The following is an 18,935-nucleotide window of genomic DNA, read 5'->3' as shown; positions in this document are numbered from 1 at the left end:
AATAATCTCCAACCAAAAATATCCACCTTCAAGGGAACATCATTCTTCCAAAGTGAACAAATTGCACCCAGAACAGGCGACAAAATCACGACTTTACTACGCTGTTGTAACCTCACATTATAACATGATTTAGCAGTAAAAAAAATGAGTTCAGATCCACTCCATTGCCTTATCCTCCATTTCCCTCCAGTCCATTGTTAGATTTGTGACATGTGGCAAAAAGAAATCTAAAGGCTGAAATTAAAGAAGGCGTTTCTTCTTTCTCTCTGATACGCTTCCTTCCTTTTCTTCTTCGTGCATCAAAATTCATCTCTCCGCCGCATCCGCCGCCCATTCTCTCGCCGTCTCTGTTCTCCGTCCATTACTTTGATCAAAGCGGCAAAGCTCTCCCTAACATCTTCTTCCTTCATAAAGCAGAAGAAACCACAGTTCCACAACATCACTTACACAATCCAAGTTACAAAACAGAAAATGCTAGATATCACCGTCGTCGTGTTCTCGGTGGTGCAAAATTTTGTCTCTTTTCATCTCTTGCCGTCGTCTCCAACACACCTCTTCGTCGCCTCGTTCTCCGAGATCCAAAACATCGTCACAAATGGAACAGATCTTCGCCGTGCTCTTCAACCCCGGCCGGCAGTGGCGGCGAATAATTTTCTAAGCTGTGTTAGCATCGCGGTTGTAACTCATGATTTTAATTGACAATTACTCCCTAAATTGAAAAAGGGAAGCTGTAGTGGACTTGAGAAGCTAATTTAACAATTAAATCAAAACAGTGATGCAGCGGTGACGGTAACACAGTGTGGCGGCGGCGTTGGGGTAGTTCATTACGGTGGTGGCAAGAAGGCAAAGAGAATATGGTGGTGAAGATAGAAACCACGTTGTTGTTAGTTCACACAAGTGTTTCTATGTGATTTTTAATCACAGCCATTAAAATTCTTAATTGCCACGTGTCCTTAATCAGTAGAAAAACTGGAAGGAAATGGAGCATAAGGTAATGGAGTGGATCTGAACTCAAAAAAAATAGTCGAATCCATTATCCAATGCCATTTATCTACCCTACTTGTGCACAAATTAATTCCAAATGACGGTTATTCCATTTCAACTAATTCAAGTTCTTCTGACACCGAGAGGATATCAACGCATTCCCATCGTGGGAAGCCTCATTTGCAAATAAATTAGGCAACCAAACCCTAAGGATTATTTCCAAACCACTTTTCCTTCCAAAAACCAATACATTTAACATCATTCAAAATAGAGCTAACATTTGAAGAAAACCAACCACCATATGCTGCTCCTCCCATCCCCCACCACATTCCTCCGCCAAATAGAAGCATGACGATCATATAAATGCACCTCACAATTTAAAATATTTGCAGAAAGAGAAGCATATCTAAAATACAATATATCTACCAAAGGAGTTTCCCTTTCCGTTATACACCTCCACTTCTACTTACTCAACTATGTTTCATTAAACAACCGAACCACTTCACCCAACAAATCCTCTAAACCACCGTCCCACAAAAAATTCCTTTAAATCCTCACCAACCGTACACACAACTAGGTGCCTTAAGAAAATGAGAAAAAATAAAACGAAGACCCGTCAAAACTAACTTAATCTAAAAGTTGATTTAAAAAGTAATATTTCAAAAAGTTTATAGAAAAATACAGACAATTTTGTCGCAAATATTATGCATCTTCCTAAGAAAAAAGTGGAAAATATTTTTCCCCTTCAGTTAAATTAGGTAGGGGGGAATCTTTTCTATTTAAATACTTTTCTCCACTTAAGTTTTGATCTAATCCCCAAATTTTATAATTTTTTTTAATCTTTGAATTAGCTTCTTTTTTTTGAATAATCTTCTTTTTTTAAATTGAATGAAGGAGTACCAATTTTGTTGAAATATATTCATTTCATTTATTTGAGTTATCTCTTTTGTTTAAAAAACAATGTAGGGGGAATCTTTTTTTACTCAAATAGCCAATGTCCATTGATACACATTTTTATTCCAACGAAATAATCATTTGAAGCTTCTAAAAAGCTTGATGCGTCCTGATGGAACAGTAATATTTTCTTCTTTTGATTTGCTTTTTGCATACCAAGCCTGCCACTCCCTAAGCTTAGCCTTATTCTCTCAGTCTCACACAGGCCTTTTGTGGCATAGACCTTCATAATTGCCATCACTAACATTTTACTTTTGGTTTTCCTTTCCCTTTCTGTTCCAAACACCACCACTACCCTAACACGTAGTATTGCAACTCCAATGAAACATTTGAAACCATACATCATCACACTCCGATGATCTTATTTAACACACTCCAATGATATAGTCACACTCTTTAACACATCCTTAACACATTCCAATGATATTTAACCACATCATCCTATTTTTATTTTCCTTCACCTATTAACCGGTAATTCAAGTTAGTAAAATTTTTTATTTTGTTTTTATTTTTAAAAAATTCAATTGCAAATTGTCGGTTCCTTTCCTTCTCGTCTCCTTCTCATCTTTGTTATCGCCACCAAGTTTCCGTTTCAAGCTTCGGTGGTCGTCAATTTCTTTTGTCGTCGATGATGAATTGGCCTTCGTTTTGTTGCAGAATTTATAAGTAAAAGTTAACTTTTTAGTTTCATTGAATAATTGATGTATTTGAACTATAATTGATGTAGGAGGGTTTCTTTAGTAATTTATTATTTTAGATAGATTTAGTTTTATTATATTTTAGGTAGATTTCTTATTTTTATATTTCACCTAGATTAGTTATTTTTATATTTTAGGTAGATTTGTTATTTTTATTTAGTTAGGTTTGTTATTTTCTTTTACAATCTTTTAAGAGATTTGTTATTTTTATTTTTCACTCCTATTTAAGCTAAACTATTGTAGCCTTGAAGACAACATTTTGATTGAATAAAAATACAGAGATTTTTCTCAAATTTGGTGGATTCCAAATTACTCCTTCCGGTGGATTTCGGAAGTCTAGTGGATTCTAGATTAGTTACTCTTTCTGGTGGATTCCGGAAATCTGGTGGATTCCAGAGCCTTATCTAACAAGTTTGTCGCTTGCAAACCTGTGTTTTATTATAGGATTAGCGCTTGCTTTTCCTTCACGCTTTCGTACTACGTCAATAATATAGACCAAATACATCAACTATTCAATGAATCTAAAAAGTTAATTTTTACTTATTGAACTATTTTTTTAAATAGACGACTCTAAGAATAAAATCGAGTTAATTGAAAATGAAATCTAAGGCCAATTAATTTGAACTATATATAGGAAAAAAATATATCAACCGACCACCCCATTAGGATTTAGTCAAGAATTATACATGGTTGTCTTATTGTATGTGATTTGTCTTATTGTATTAGTGAGATGATACCAATTCACGAGTTATAAAGATTCAGTCACTTGACGCTGAACACTAATTCGTCTCTACTCTCTTTTTCTTTCGAATCTTTTATTCCCTTCTCTTTTTCCAATGGCTGTACAATGTTCATGCTCCTTAACTACATATACGAATCTATATTTAACTACCGTTTCACGTTTTCAAGTTCAAATTTAATTGGATATTTGGATGTTGCATGTGTATACTGTAGTGCTTTATGTATACTATATATCAACTAGCGGGCCAGGCAGCGCCTGCCTGTATCTAACTTATGTACCAAAAAAAAAAGATACGCCTTATGTTATGGTGAGTTTGTTAATAAAAGATTTTTGTTGCTACTAAAAAAAAGCAAGGGTAATGTTGGTATTATGAAAATTCTACCCCAAAACTCATGTATTCTTTTTATATATTACTAGCGGGCCAAACAGGCGCGTTCCGCACCTGCCTGTGTCTAACTTATGTAAAAAAAAACTCTTATGTTATGAAATTAAAAATCAGAGATTAATAAAGTTTTGCAATTAAAAAATGTACCTTATTTAAATTTTTGCAAGAATTGTGATAGTTAGAAGACCTTAATAAGAAAGAACCATTTTGTTATTTGAATTTAAATTGAAGGGTAATTTGGACAATATAAAAAATCTAGCCCAAACTCACCTATTCTTTTTATATATTGTTATAGATTAACTTGAATAGCATAACTTTGTGGTATGCAGCGGTTACCATTGGGTGGATGTAGTTTGATAACCAACCAAGTAAATGAGGGTAAAATAGGTATTAAGAAAAATCCAGCCCAAACTAAGGTATCCTTTTTATATATTGTAATAGATAGTATAGAATAGATATAAATGAAAAAACCATAAAAAAAAAAGAGAGGAAGTTAAGGGCAATTATGAAATAATTAAAAAACCATAAAGGAAGTTAAGGGCAAAATAGACCAAAAAAAATCCAGCCCAAACTCCCTTATCCCCTTTATATATTGTTATAGAATTATGGAATAATTAAAAAACCATAAAGGAAGTTAAGGGCAAAATGGACCAAAAAAAATCCAGCCCAAACTCCCTTATCCCCTTTATATATTGTTATAGATTATAGTATAGAATAGATATAGATGAAAAAACCATAAAAAAAAAAGGGTAAATGATCATTTACCCCCCTGCAAAATAAGCAAATTTTCGTTTACCCCCCTATGCAGATTTTTTTTCTGTTTACCCCCCTGCAAAAAATAGATTCCCTCATTTTGGCCCCTGGGTGTACAGCAGGACATGTGACTGTGCAAATCTGCTGACGTGGCTTGTACACGTGGAAAAAATAATTTATATTTATTTTTTAAATTCCATGTCACATAATATATATTTTTTTTCAAAAAAAATTCCTACAAAAAAAAAATGATTTTTTTTTTCCAAAAATTAAAAATAAAATTTCCTACAAATAATTTCTTTCCTACAAAAGAAAAAAAAAGATTTCGTACAAAAATAACTTTTTTTTCCTAAATAAAAAATTAAATTTTCTTATTTTGTCCCCAAAATAAAGAATTTAACGATTTATTTTCAAATATCTTTTAATTAAAAAAAATAGAATCTTTACTTTTGTCTGCATAATTTAGTGCTGCAGATATAGTGCAAGCTAAGGTTGCTGCACAATTTAATATCACATAAGAATTGAAGCATAATTTTGCTTTATTTTATTTTTTGCTGCATAATTTAATATCACATATTATTTTGGTAGAAGAGGAAAACATAAATAAAACTTCTTCTTCTATTTTTTTTTCAATTCAAAGATATTAACAAAAAAAATAAAGTTTTGTTTTTAAAAATTAAAGATTATGTTTTTTTTTTTAATTCAAAGAGATTTGAAAATAAATCTTTAAAATATTTAATTTGGAAATAAACTTTATTTCGGAGTAAATCTTTATTTTGGGAGTAAAATAAGAAAATTCGTTTTTTTTATTTTGGGAGGAATTTTTTTTTTAAAATTCGTTTGTTGGAAAACAAATATAATTTTTAAAATTTTGTAGGAAAAAAAATTATTTGTAGGATTTTTTTAAAAATTTTGGGAAAAGAAAATAAGAAAATTGGTTTTTTTATTTTGTAGGAAAAAAAATTTATTTTTTATAAAAAAAAAATCTGACGTGGAATTTTTAAAAAAAATATAAATGATTTTTTCCATGTGTACAAGCCACGTCAGCAGATTTGCACAGTCACATGTCCTGCTGTACAACCAGGGGGCAAAATGAGAGAATTTATTTTTTGCAGGGGGGTAAACAGAAAAAAAATATGCACAGGGGGGTAAATGAAAATTTACTTATTTTGCAGGGGGGTAAATGATCATTTACCCAAAAAAAAAAGAGGAAGTTAAGAGCAATTATGGAATAATTAAAAAACCATAAAGGAAGTTAAGGGCAAAATGGACAAAAAAAAATCCAGCCCAAACTCCCTTATCCCCTTTATATATTGTTATAGATACAGACGGTTTGCATATGTGAGCGGACATTTGGATACTTGGATACATATTAGTTGAAACGGTGTTAGGAGAAAACACACATTTAAAAAATTATATTTATATGACTCAAATTTCTATCTAAAATATTTCTAAATCATTTCTTTATTTATCTAGTGCACAAGAGTCATTGAAAAAACTTTATTCTGTAAATTATCATTGATTGATATGCTTAATATGAGTGTGCAGTTCATATCATGTTTCAATATTATCCCGAAAGAAATTTATCGGTTGACCCATTTGCATTCGATTTGCATAAACTCACAGAGGTGAATCAAACCTAAAATTTAATTTATTCACACACGTTTTGAAATTTATCTGCAACCATTATCATATTCTTCTTAATCTTCTTATTTATGTATTTGAAGCAGATCCAAACATAAAATCTAACCCACCTTGCCAAGTGACAATAAACTTTTAGAACTACTTTGCAAGATCAGATGCTTGAGTGATCTCATGAGTGTATAGAGGACCATTGCTAGAAGAAATCAAGGATGGGGCAACCAAAGAAGGAGTAGCAAACATATCAAACATTCATATGATCCAACAAGAGAAACACGAGATGAAGGCCGTCAAGATCCGTTGAAATATAGGGTCTGTTTGGTAAAAATAAGCTATAAGCTAGCTGATAGCTGATAAGCTAGCTGGTAGCTGAAAAGCTAGCTTATAGCTGATAGCTGAAAAGCTAGCTTATTGAAATTAAAGTGTTTGGTAAAATTAGCTTTTAAAGTGGTTATTAAATATAAAATTACATAATTGATAGTGGGTAGTTTATTTTTTAGAGTGGGTAGTTATTAAATTAAAGGGTAAAAATGGAATAAAGTGTAAAAAGCTATAAGCTATAAGCTCAAATGCTACTTGAAATAGCATCTAAAAAAAAGCTATAAGCTAGTACAAAAAGCTTGTTACCAAACACCTCTAATTTTTTGAAACAAGCTTATAAGCTCATATAATAAACTATAAGCTAGCTTATTTGTGTTAACAAACAGAGCCATAAAGGGTCTGTTTCATAAAAATAAGTTATAAGCTAGTTGATAGCTGAAAAACTAGCTAATTGAAATTAAAGTGTTTGGTAAAATTAGCTTTTGAAATAGTTAATAAATATTAAATGACATAATTAATAGTGGGTAGTTTATTTTTTAGAGTGAGTAGTTATTAAATTAAAGGGTAAAAATAGAATAAAGTGTAAAAAACAATAAGCTATAAACTCAAACGCTACTTAAAATAGCATCTGACAAAAAACTATAAGCTAGTAAAAAAAGCTTGTTACCAAACACCTCTAATTTTTTGAAACAAACTTATAAGCTCATATAATAAGCTATAAGCTAGCTTATTTGTGTTATCAAACACACACAAAGAGGCAAAGACTAAAAAAATATTTAATCCTTAATTTTTACTTTTAAATAACTAAAAAAATATTTAATCCTTAATTTTGTCAAAAAAAAAATAACTAACGTGTTTTTTTTTTTACAAAAAATAATTAACGTGTTAAAATCTATTTTATATACTTTCTAAAAATTAATTGGATTTAAATTTGCTGCAATAATAAAGGCCGGTCCTAACTTTTCAAAAGTCCTATTTGAATATTAAAAAGAGAACTTTAATAAAAAAAAACATAAAATTTTAAAAATAATCATTCTCTATTTAAATAGTAAATTGTTGGCGCGGATGGCTGAAAAACAAATAACCGGAGGCGTATAATTACTGAACTAAGGAATTATCCGCATATATTGCGCAACTCCCCCAGAATACAACCGGTTCTTCTCGGTGATAAACATACCGAGGCTATCAAGACACGAGAATATTAACAAGGTAGGTAACTCAGACATTGTATAGAAAATATATTTTATCTTATTATGAAACAATCATGGAAGTGAATGTTATCTATAACAATATATAAAAAGGATAGGTGAGTTTGGGATGGACTTTTCAATATACCTATTTTACCCTTGACTTAGTTTCACAACTTCCATTAACTAATCAATTTAAAAATAAAAAAATTTTAAATCATAAAAATGTGAATAAGTGGCAAATGAGTTGCCTATACATGAATGATTACCAACTTAATACTACATCTATACTATATAAAAAGAGAATACAAATATTTTTGGTGTCGATTTTTCATAATACCAATAATATCCTTATTTTTTTAGCAATAAAAATTTTTTATTAACAAATTCATCATAACATAAGACATTTTTGTTGGACATAAGTTAGACACAGGCAGGCGCGGAACGCGCCTGTCTGGCCCGCTAGTGTATACATAAAGTTTCTTCCACTTTTTTCTTTTACCAAAACTCATGACCATATATATATTGTCCCGTAAAAACCTTTCTATAGGTAAAACAATCAAGCCTATTAATTAGGATTGTTCCAACCGTTATCAAAATAAAAGCACGATTAATTATATGCTTAATTCCCTAAATTTCTCGATTTCTCACTTAAATTATGAGACACATATTAATTTAAACTTTTGAAATATTCTCAAATTTCCAACAATCCCCCACATATTTCAAAAGTTTTCAACCAAAATAAAAATATTAACTTGTTTTGAAAATAATGTCTGAGTCACTTTTGAGTGCGATGCATCAAACTGGTGTAGCAAGCTATATGAACCAGTGCTAGAATGATATACTTAACACACAGTGAATTTGGTGTAGCAAGCTATATGAACCAAAGACACTTGGCGTATGTTAGCGGTATAACATCCACATCACACCCCCACAATTCTCGTGTTACGCGGTGTTGCGCATTTAGGCCGTGCGCGTGTCTGGTTTTCATGAGTGCTCTAGAGACCCGCCACGGTCTCAAGCAAGCGGCCCCACTTGACACTCATATAGGTGATTCCATCTAATGTATGCTACAACCATACACCACCCATAAGGGCTTATGGTATTTATTAAAAGCCTTTAAAGCTTACCCCTCAAATTTATTTTAATTTAGCACTTCTCATAGCCATTATCATAACACATAGGATATAGACAAAATTTTAGTGCTAACATAACTAACAAGTAACTTGTTTTTACCCATATGAACCTTCTTCATGGGATCTCCAATCACAAAGGTTGGGTTCCCATTACTTATCGTTTTTCAGTGGCATAGTCCATTCCTATCAATTTTCTTCCCAGGGGTTTAGTATCCGGATCCGCTAAATTCACAAATATTGACTAAGACGTTTCAAAGTCAATTAATCTCATATTTTCTTTAGTCTATAAAGTAAACTCGATTTTCACAATAAGTTTAAACAAGTCTACTTAGATGGCTACTAAGCGACAACTTATTCATCAATAAAATAAATCTACTTATAGATTTATCTCATTGGCACATATCCAATCATCATAAATTTATTATACAAGTCTACTTAGAATACTTTCTAAGCGACACCCCCACATTAGATAAATGTGACTTCATTTGTGAATTTATCACACAAGCTTACTTGAATAGTTTTCAAGTGATAACACTCTCACAATAGAGAAATAAATCTTAAATATATATTTTACATAAACAAATCTCATGATACATCATTGTATTGTTCTAATACAATGGCTAATCTGCTTAGATAAATTATAAACGACAACATCTTCACAAAGAAGAAAATTAGATCCAATTATAGATTTATTATCAAACATCATTGTATAACTTTGATACAATGGGTACTTCACAATATATCATATCATCTATCAAATATTTGATGATTCTATCACCAATAATTTTCATCAATTTATGAGCGATAGCTCTTTAAATATTTTACGAGGTTAAGATCATCACAAAAATATTTCTACAATAAAATTATTAAATGAATAATACATTAATCCTCCAATAAATTGGGATTTACTTCAATTTATTTTTTCTTTCGATCAGGTAGTACATATTAGACTCATAAGGGATACTTAATAATTAATCACACATTCTTATGAACTCAAATCATACAAGGTCATAAACTCCACAAGATTTACGTCGTTATCAAATTACTCATATTACTTAAAAATATGGCTGGACAAGTTAACATAGCACACCACAAAAAACTATTAGAAAATGGCTATATTATATCACAAACTATTAACACATATATGCAAGCACCAATGACACTATCACATGACTAGAAATCCACATGAAAGTCTACGGAGGAAGGATTAAACTTTTCAAACAGATTCTCAAAAACACTCAAGTTTGACAAATGACAATTCTCCTAATAGTCATAAGTATTCTCTTTAATATAAAGACCAACATATTGCCAAAAACATTCCATTAATTATCAAATTAAGCTGTCCACTTTTATGAGAAAATTCTAATTTTATCAATTGAAATGCAAAGGTTTTTATATTACGTTCAATCCTTCTATATCAGCAATCGCTCATATATCCAAGTTCAGCCGATCAAACTATATGATAAAATTTACCAAATAGCTATAGGCACATACTTAAAGAAACAAACACACATTTAATTTTAAAATTAACAATAATAATTTTTCAATAACACGGCACATGCAAAACGATATATATGAAACCTTTTAGGAATTAAGCTAAAGAGTCCTAGTTCCTCAGCACCAATTTTTTATTCACAACAAATATTTTTAGCTAGACAAATTCAATACAATCACAAACTCAACATAAAATTCAGAACTTGCGGAGATTAAAGGTTAGAATATGCACCTGACCCCCTCGTAGATGGTTTCAAGGGGAAATGTAAACTTACAAAGAATTTGATCACCATGATGGTCCCTTTAGTAGACTAACCCCCACATTTTTGCGCCATAAAATAATTGGAGAAAAATACAGAACCACATCGGTAGTGTAGATGACCATCAATTGGAGTGCCAATAACTGTGGGAGAAGCGAAGCCATCAACCTCAACCTTGTTGCCATTGCCGTAACCATCTTCAGCCATAATTCCTTAGATTGTTGGCGCGAATGGCTGAAAAACAAATAACCGGAGGCGTGTAATCACTGAACTAAGAAATTATCCGCATATATTGCGCAACTCCCCCAGAATACAACCGGTTCTTCTAGGTGATAAACATACCGAGGCTATCAAGACACGAGAATATTAACAAGGTAGGTAACTCAGACATTGTATAGAAAATATATTTTATCTTACTCCCTCCGGTCCTTATTATAAGAAATACTTTGACAAAATCACACAGACCAAGGAAGGTAAATTTTCTCATTAATGATTCTATCATTTTATGTTATATTCCAAAACTAACCTTTGACTAGTATGGGAAATAGACTTCTCTAATTAATGCACTAGCATTATAATGAATTATTTGATTGTATTTAATAAGGGTACAAATGGAATTGTGTCAAAGTGTTTCTTATAAAAAGGACCAAATAAAAATTCCAAAGTGTTTCTTATAAAAAGGACCGGAGGGAGTATTATGAAACAATCATGAAAGTGAATGTTATGTATACATAAAGTTTCTTCCACTTTTTTCTTTTACCAAAACTCATGACCATATATATATTGTCCCGTAAAAACCTTTCTATAGGTAAAACAATCAAGCCTATTAATTAGGATTGTTCCAACCGTTATCAAAATAAAAGCACGATTAATTATATGCTTAATTCCCTAAATTAAAGCAAAACATGTAACCATTAGATATTAGTGTTACAATAAAATAGGAAATCCCATGTGAAAAGACTAAGTCAATTTAGATAAAAAATTTAAATAAATATAATAGAATATAAATTATTTTTAATAAAATATATTTCTCGATTTCTCACTTAAATTATGAGACACATGTTAATTTAAACTTTTGAAATATTCTCAAATTTCCAACATAAATAACATGAAAAATAATCTTAGTAATAAAACTATTAAAATAGTCATTATTGTAAATAAGATCAAATACAACATGAGGCTAATATCATTATCAATCTTCAAATATTTAAAAAGAGTGTTCTTTCTCTTCCCGTTATTGTGTTTCACACTTTTCACTTTTATTATGCATGTACTTTTATTAATTTATTTATTTTAAAATTATTATAATACTCATTTTCAGAATAATATGGTAATGTTGCTAATTTTTAAGCGTTCGAGTTTCTTAATAAATATTTGGGGTTTGTATTTGAATACAAAGTGTTGCTTGTTTATAATTTTTTTTTTTAGTAATTTTACTTCTTTTCGTATAATCCGCTGCAAAATTACTTTTTTTTATATAGTATGCAAAGTTTTTTTTTTTGCAACGTTAAAAGTATGCAGAGTTACTTATAAAATAAAAAACGTGTCTATTAAATTTTATTAAATTTTTTTTTTTTTGAAAAAGAAGCTAAATTAGCCCACTCAAATTGGCGCCAGAGAAAATTGAACCTCAAACTTTAAGAGGAACACACTCCCAGGTCTCAAGCCAATTCTATTAAATTTTTATTAAATTTAGTTATTATTATTTTTTAATACACATATGAAAAATTAGAGGCCCATTGTTTGAGGGTCTATGGGGTAGTTCACTTTTGCACACTCCATAGGACTGGGCCTGGCAGTAATATTTGGCACAATTTTTCAGTAGTTTAAATCACAACCATTATTTTTAAATCGAACGATTGCAATTAATCTCAACAACTAATTTAAATCGGACGGCTGGTATGTTGACTCAGTTAGTGCAATGTACTCTATTTCCGTGGGCTAAGTTGTATATTGAATTTTCCATTGTACTGTAACATTGAGTTGAGTGTTTGTGTTTGTGCTTGAGTTAGTTCAGCGAGCTAGACGGGAGCAATTATTTGGAAGTACAGAGTACTGAGTTGTGATCAAAGCACTTAACTCAGTCGTCATCACTTACTCGATACCAAACAAAAAACAAAACCCAATTCACGAGGCTCTCTATTCCTTTCTGACATCATTTCTTTATATCTCTGCATACATAATTCATTACATTATTTTTTAATTTTCAAACTTGTTATTACATTTTTTTTTTCTTTAGTCTACTGTCACAAAATTTAGTCCACTGTTCTTAATATAAGAGGAAATTCATTTTTTAGATATATTGAAATATTAATGTATCTAATTTAGATATACTATTTTAATGTATCTAAAAAGTAAACTTCCTCTTATATTAAGGTATCGTTTGACCTGACTTTTTCTCCTCTTATTTAGAGCTTATGCAAACAACTTATGCAATTTTTATATATTATTATAAGTTTGTCAGGTAGTTTATGATAAAATAGCTTATAAAATTACAATTTTTACTAGTGTGAACTTATAAAATATCATAAAACATAATTTATATTACATAAACTGTTTACATAAATTTAAAAAATGTTGGGCCAAACGATACCTTAAAAAAAGTTGTTGCCGTGATTTAAACAAACTACAAATTTTAGGGATGATGATCCTCTCAAGGGGAAACACATTTGAGGAAATAATGGGTTACATTTACACCCTTAAAATATAAAATTAAAGAATTTTATAATTTAAAATAAATGGAGAAAAGTGGTTTAAGAGTTGAAATTAGATTTTTTTTTAAAGTGAAGATCGTCTAGACATCAGGGGACAAAATGTGTTTCACCCCATCCTTTGCCTATATCTCCTTAGACAAATATGTACTTGGGCACAAGCTTTAGACGCACACAAAAATCAAAAAAATTAAAATAAAATTATCACATTAATTTATACCACTTCCATTTTCTCTTTATTATTATTATTTTTTATATTTCTTGTAAATGTGCCTAACAAATATTATTTGGGGTTGTGCCTATAGAAGACTTTCTCGTCTCCCTATATATTAATAAAAAAAAGGAAAAAAAAAAACATATACAAAAATTGGGAGATGTAATTAACCCAACCTTAGTGAGTCAACAAAAAAATAAATAGAAAATTCGAACAATTGAACAAATCGATCCTATAACTCTTTTGATGGAGATGTTTGGAAGAAACTTTGGGAGGTGAAGTTTATTTCATGACATATTATTTTAAATCTTCTCTTTTTAAAAGAAGAATTAATTGTTCCCCTCTATGTTGTTTGTGTGATCAACAACAAGAAACTATTGAGCATCTTTTTATGGGGTGTGAATGGACTAAAGCAGTCTGGTTCATGTCACCTCTTGCGGTGAATTTTAACAAGTCTGACGAGTATCAAATTTCCTTTATTAGTTGGCTAGAGCAAACTGTGAAACAAGAAGATAACTCTACTCTCCAAATGGTGTTTGCGATGTGTTATGAAATATGGACTCTAAGGAACAAAAGATGTTTTGATGGCATTACTCTCCCGAAGGTTGAAACGGTAAATAGGAAAGCAATGGATTCAATTTTCTAGTTCAACAATTCTACAGATTTTTTGTCGAATCAGAATTCAGCCCCTATTTTTGTGCCGCAGTCTGCTGTGAGGTGGGTGCCGCCTATCTCATGTCGTTACAAATTGAATGTGGACGCTGCTGGTCCAACGGAAGATGGTAATTATATTGGGGTCTTGCGGCTGTTGTGAGAGACTCAAATGGGGTGGTGATGGCTGCTGGCTGCCGGTGCCGACCAATTGTTCTGGACTCAGATGTGGCTGAAGGTATGACACTTTTGCTAGGAATGGAATTCGCCAAAGACATGCTATTTAAAGATGTGGAGATTAATTCAAATTCTGCTAATGTGGTTGTATCTTTCAACAGTGACAATATGCAACATAATTACTTGGGAACCATTATTTTGGAGTGCTCTAATCTAATTTCTAGTTTTAATAACATTGTTATTGCACATGTTAGGAGATAAGCTAATCAAGTTGCTCACTATTTAGCAAAATTTGCTATTTCTAATTTGTCTAATTTCATATGGATCGAGGAAACTCCTCCTTGTATCGAAGCTGTTGTGGCATTTGATTTATTGCCACGATTTGAATAATGAAATTAGTTTCCTGTCAAAAAAAAAAAATTCTAATTAATCCTAATAAGAGACTAATTAAAAGACCATATTTTGATGAAAGGACCAATCATCAACATAAAACTGATCCAAAAACCAACCAGTCACTACAATGAACAACAAACAAAAAGACTCTTTCGAACAATACAGTCCAGCGTCAAAGAGAGCAAGCAATGATGTGGATATCATAAATAGTCCGAAATCAATCTTGAGTACTACTACGAATACTAAGTGGCACAATCTCTGTAACAACTTGGACTCATTTTCTACATCTTTAGTAGGCAATCTCAACGCTGTACCTCACAATCTTTTTTATTCTCTCTATTAGAGTTTTGACCTTCCGTGATAATCGAACCACGTACCATGTTCTCTCAATAACTAGAGAATTAATAAAAAAAAATGATTATATTTATTATAATAACATTAATAAGTTGGCAGGTCCGGATTCTTTACTCCCGTCTGACTTCTGAAACGAGTGAATGAGAAGTAAAGAAACCTTTTTTTTTATTACTCCTGTATATTTTAAAAAATTGGTGCAGTGAAATATTAGTACTATCATTCAATTATACTGTTATTTAATTACGTTGATTATGTTTATTGTTTATACCCAGCAAAGGATGACGATTGATAGTAAGATTTTTTATTAACGTGTTAGTAGTACACTACTGTATCATCTAATAACAATTTTATGTTTATTTTTTTGTCAAAAAAAAAATTATGATTATTTTATATTTTCTTATGATAAAATTTAATTATTTGATCCATGTCTATTTGCTCAGATCTCAAAGACAATAAATTGATTTTATTTTTGGAAGGTGAGGTTGTCTCACCGAAGCTTGCTAAAATGGTGAAAACTTAAAAATCATACCAATCTTCAACAAAAAACTAGAACAATGGAATTAAAGCTAGCATCCTCAAAAATAAATAAACCAATCATGACACATCAGCGTTTTTTATTACTAAAGATTTTTAGTTAATTTATTACTCTCTCCGTCTCAATTTGATTGACACAGTTGACTGTTGTGTCCTATTCAGTATTCACACATATTGTTTTGACCTTATTTTTCTGCTAATAAACAAAAATAAATATTAACATATAAAATGTTGTTTGATTCGTCTCGATGAGTATTATTAAAATATCATATTTTTATAATTTTTACTATTATACAATTAAAAATATTAATCATCAAAATTATACATTGACATGCGTGAAATAGTCAACTGTGTCAATCAAATTGGGACGGAAGGTGTAAAAATTAATTTCAGAACAAACTTAATGGTACTATTACTATACACTCCATATTCTAAATGCATCTATGATGCTTCCCTTACGTTAGCTCTACTTGGGGCATTGATTGATTATTTGGTTAAAATCATAAAAAGTATAGAAGGATACAACATGACAAGGATAATTAATTTTTCGTATTTGAACTAAAAACAAGTAGTATTAAGTATTTTATTTTATAAAAAAAAAATGATTTTTAACTACTACTCCTATATCAAAATTGAAAATATATAACCTCATGAGCATATGTATGCAAATGTTGAATTTTAGATCTATGCGCATGCCTTTGCTCATCAAAATATGGTCTCTCTCTATACACATACTCCTATAAAAGAGTACATTGTATGGGGTCGAAAAGAGTGGTTGCACCATATACTCCAGATGATTATATATAGATTATTTGATTAAAATTAGACGGTCTAAATTTGAAAATATTAACAGTTCGATATTGATCGGATCAAGATATCCTAATCTATGATCAAACTCCACAAAATCCAAATTTATACTGATCTAAGTAACTAGTAGTAATGACATTGATCTTTATTGATGGACCACTTTACATCATGTGCATCATGTGACATGAGTTATTTAACCCATCTTATTTTTTTGGTACATAACCCATCATATGTTATGTGTAACTTTTGTTTTTTATTATTATTATTATTATTATTATTATTATGAGCCAGATTATAATTATTGTATGGACCATAATTATACAAGTCAGATTATAATGACCAAAATCTATCATAAAAAAGAAAGATTACAATGATAAAACCATGTAATTAGTACATTGTACAAAGGAATCTTAAATACATGATAGAGATTTCACAAAGATCTAGTTTTCCATGATACACAAATCAGACCACAGATTCCCGTGACACTTTAATCTGCACAAAAAATAAAACTTGTGCAATTTACTACATTACCTCTCTCTCTCTCTCTCTCTCTCTCTCTCTCTCTCTCTCTCTCTCTTTTTCTTTCCTGTAGTAGTTCTGTTTTCCCAGCAATAGTAAGTAATAATCTGCCAAACAAAACCTCTGCTACACTCTAGCACTCTACCCTCCCATTTCCATCTATATTCAACTAGCAATAATTGTTACATGTGTGGTTACATTACATAAATAACACACAACACTTTGTGAAAATGCCAAGTTCTTCATCTTCATTTTTGAGACAGTTAAGTTCTAAAGAAACTTGGAAATCAACATCAAATAGGTGGAGTAGTAGTAGTAAAAACACATACAACAACAATAGTTTAGGATTGTCTTGTGAGACAAATCTTAATCAAATGGAAGGTTTTAACATTAACATGTATGGAAATGAAGAGAGTAGTGGAATTATAGTAAGGAAAAGAGTTATGGTTATTGTTGATGGAACTTCTCATTCTAAACATGCAATGATTTGGGCTCTTACTCATGTTGTTAATAAGGGTGACTTGTTAACTTTGCTTAACATTGTTTCTCCACAATCTGCTTCTGAATCTTATTCTCCTACTTATCTTGTTAATCATCTTGGTTCCATTTGCAAGGATTGCAAGCCAGAGGTAACTTGGTTAAGTTATTTTTTCTTCAATTCAATTAGATTTTGTCTATGCTTGGTATGACGGTGTGTATGTCAATCATGGTCGGGATTTTTCCAAAGCCACATAGTGTAGCTTTTGTGAAGTCACCGTGATTTCAGCTTATCCACCGTGATACCAAACATATGCTTTGTTGATTTTCTCTAGTTTCATTTACTTTGTAGATCTTGACTTACAAAATTCTATGAATTTTAAATGTTGTTTAAAAAGTTTTAATTAAGTTGGAATTAAGATACTTAGTAGTAGTACTACTTCATTTACCTTTTCAACTAATATTTCCTTTGAAATTAATTGTTTTTCCAACTTTTCTATTCTTTAGATGGTAATAATAGTGTCTGAATTATTAGCTGCATGCACTGGTCCTTTGTTTTAATTTCAGCTTTTTCTTTTTAAGTTTTAACATGTCTTCCTTTTTTGTCCCATTAATCTTATGGTATGACATAGGTGGAAGTTGAAGCACTTGTAATTCAAGGACCAAAACTTGCCACAGTGATGAGCCAAGTTAAGAAATTGGAGGCCTCTATCTTGGTACTAGGCCAAAAGAAGCCATCTTCTTTCTTTAGCTGGTAAGAGTCATATCATCCAAAACACCTTCAATTTGCATCCTTTTGTCCATGAGATCTTAATAAGCTTGATCATATAAAATGAATATTAATGTCACTTTAATTAATGTTAATTTCCTACTTTACCAATTTGTATCTCACTTTCAAAATTTCTCTTGTTACTAAATGACTGTGTTTGTATTTCATTACTGTTTACAGTCTTTGTGGAAGCAGTAGCAGCTGCAGCAGCACAGAAGAGTTTGTGGAGTACTGTATCAATAATGCAGAGTGCTTGACTATAGGAGTAAGGAAGAGAAGCAAGGGCAATAATGGCTACCTTATCAGCACCAGGTGGCAGAAGAACTTCTGGCTTTTGGCTTAGATTATAGTTAATCTGCTAGCTAGCACTAGTGCTTACTAGTTTAGATCTCATAAAAGGGGTTAACTGAGGAAATAAATTAACTTCTATATTTGGATTCTCATCTAGTATCTAGTATAATCTACCTCACCATGTAACTAATTAATTCTAACTATATATCCTACTTTTACTAATGTAATAAGTCTTGTGATTTTTAGGCACTATGGTAATTGTCACCCCAACTACATGTTTGAAAATCATAAACTTGGCCATTCTTGTGATGTGAGCAATTTTTTCATTATATTTTTGGGTAGATGATTCTGTAGTGTAGGATCTAGAAGAAAAAAAATTCACTGTAGCACATTAGTAATGTGCTGGTAACTGTACTACAATCTGATCTGATAAATAAGTAACCTGCATCCATTTAATGCCAACACTATATATTAGTTGCAAAT

The 18,935-nt window shown here is 30.9% G+C and overlaps 1 protein-coding gene across 1 annotated transcript; it reads left to right on the top strand.

Moving 5' to 3' along the window:
• Positions 1-16,843: 16,843 nt before the first annotated feature.
• On the top strand, positions 16,844-18,752 carry LOC123894868. The gene is made up of 3 exons (XM_045944953.1): positions 16,844-17,544; positions 18,025-18,146; positions 18,342-18,752. Exons 1-3 carry the CDS (start codon positions 17,146-17,148, stop codon positions 18,502-18,504), a joined length of 684 nt encoding a protein of 227 aa, XP_045800909.1. The 5' UTR covers positions 16,844-17,145; the 3' UTR covers positions 18,505-18,752.
• The last annotated feature ends 183 nt before the right edge of the window (positions 18,753-18,935 follow it).

The sequence above is a fragment of the Trifolium pratense genome, linkage group LG7, assembly GCF_020283565.1.
Source record: "Trifolium pratense cultivar HEN17-A07 linkage group LG7, ARS_RC_1.1, whole genome shotgun sequence".
Classification (NCBI taxonomy): domain Eukaryota; kingdom Viridiplantae; phylum Streptophyta; class Magnoliopsida; order Fabales; family Fabaceae; genus Trifolium; species Trifolium pratense.
The sequence above is the reverse complement of the archived record's forward strand: the minus strand, read 5'-3'. Positions and strand labels throughout refer to the sequence as shown.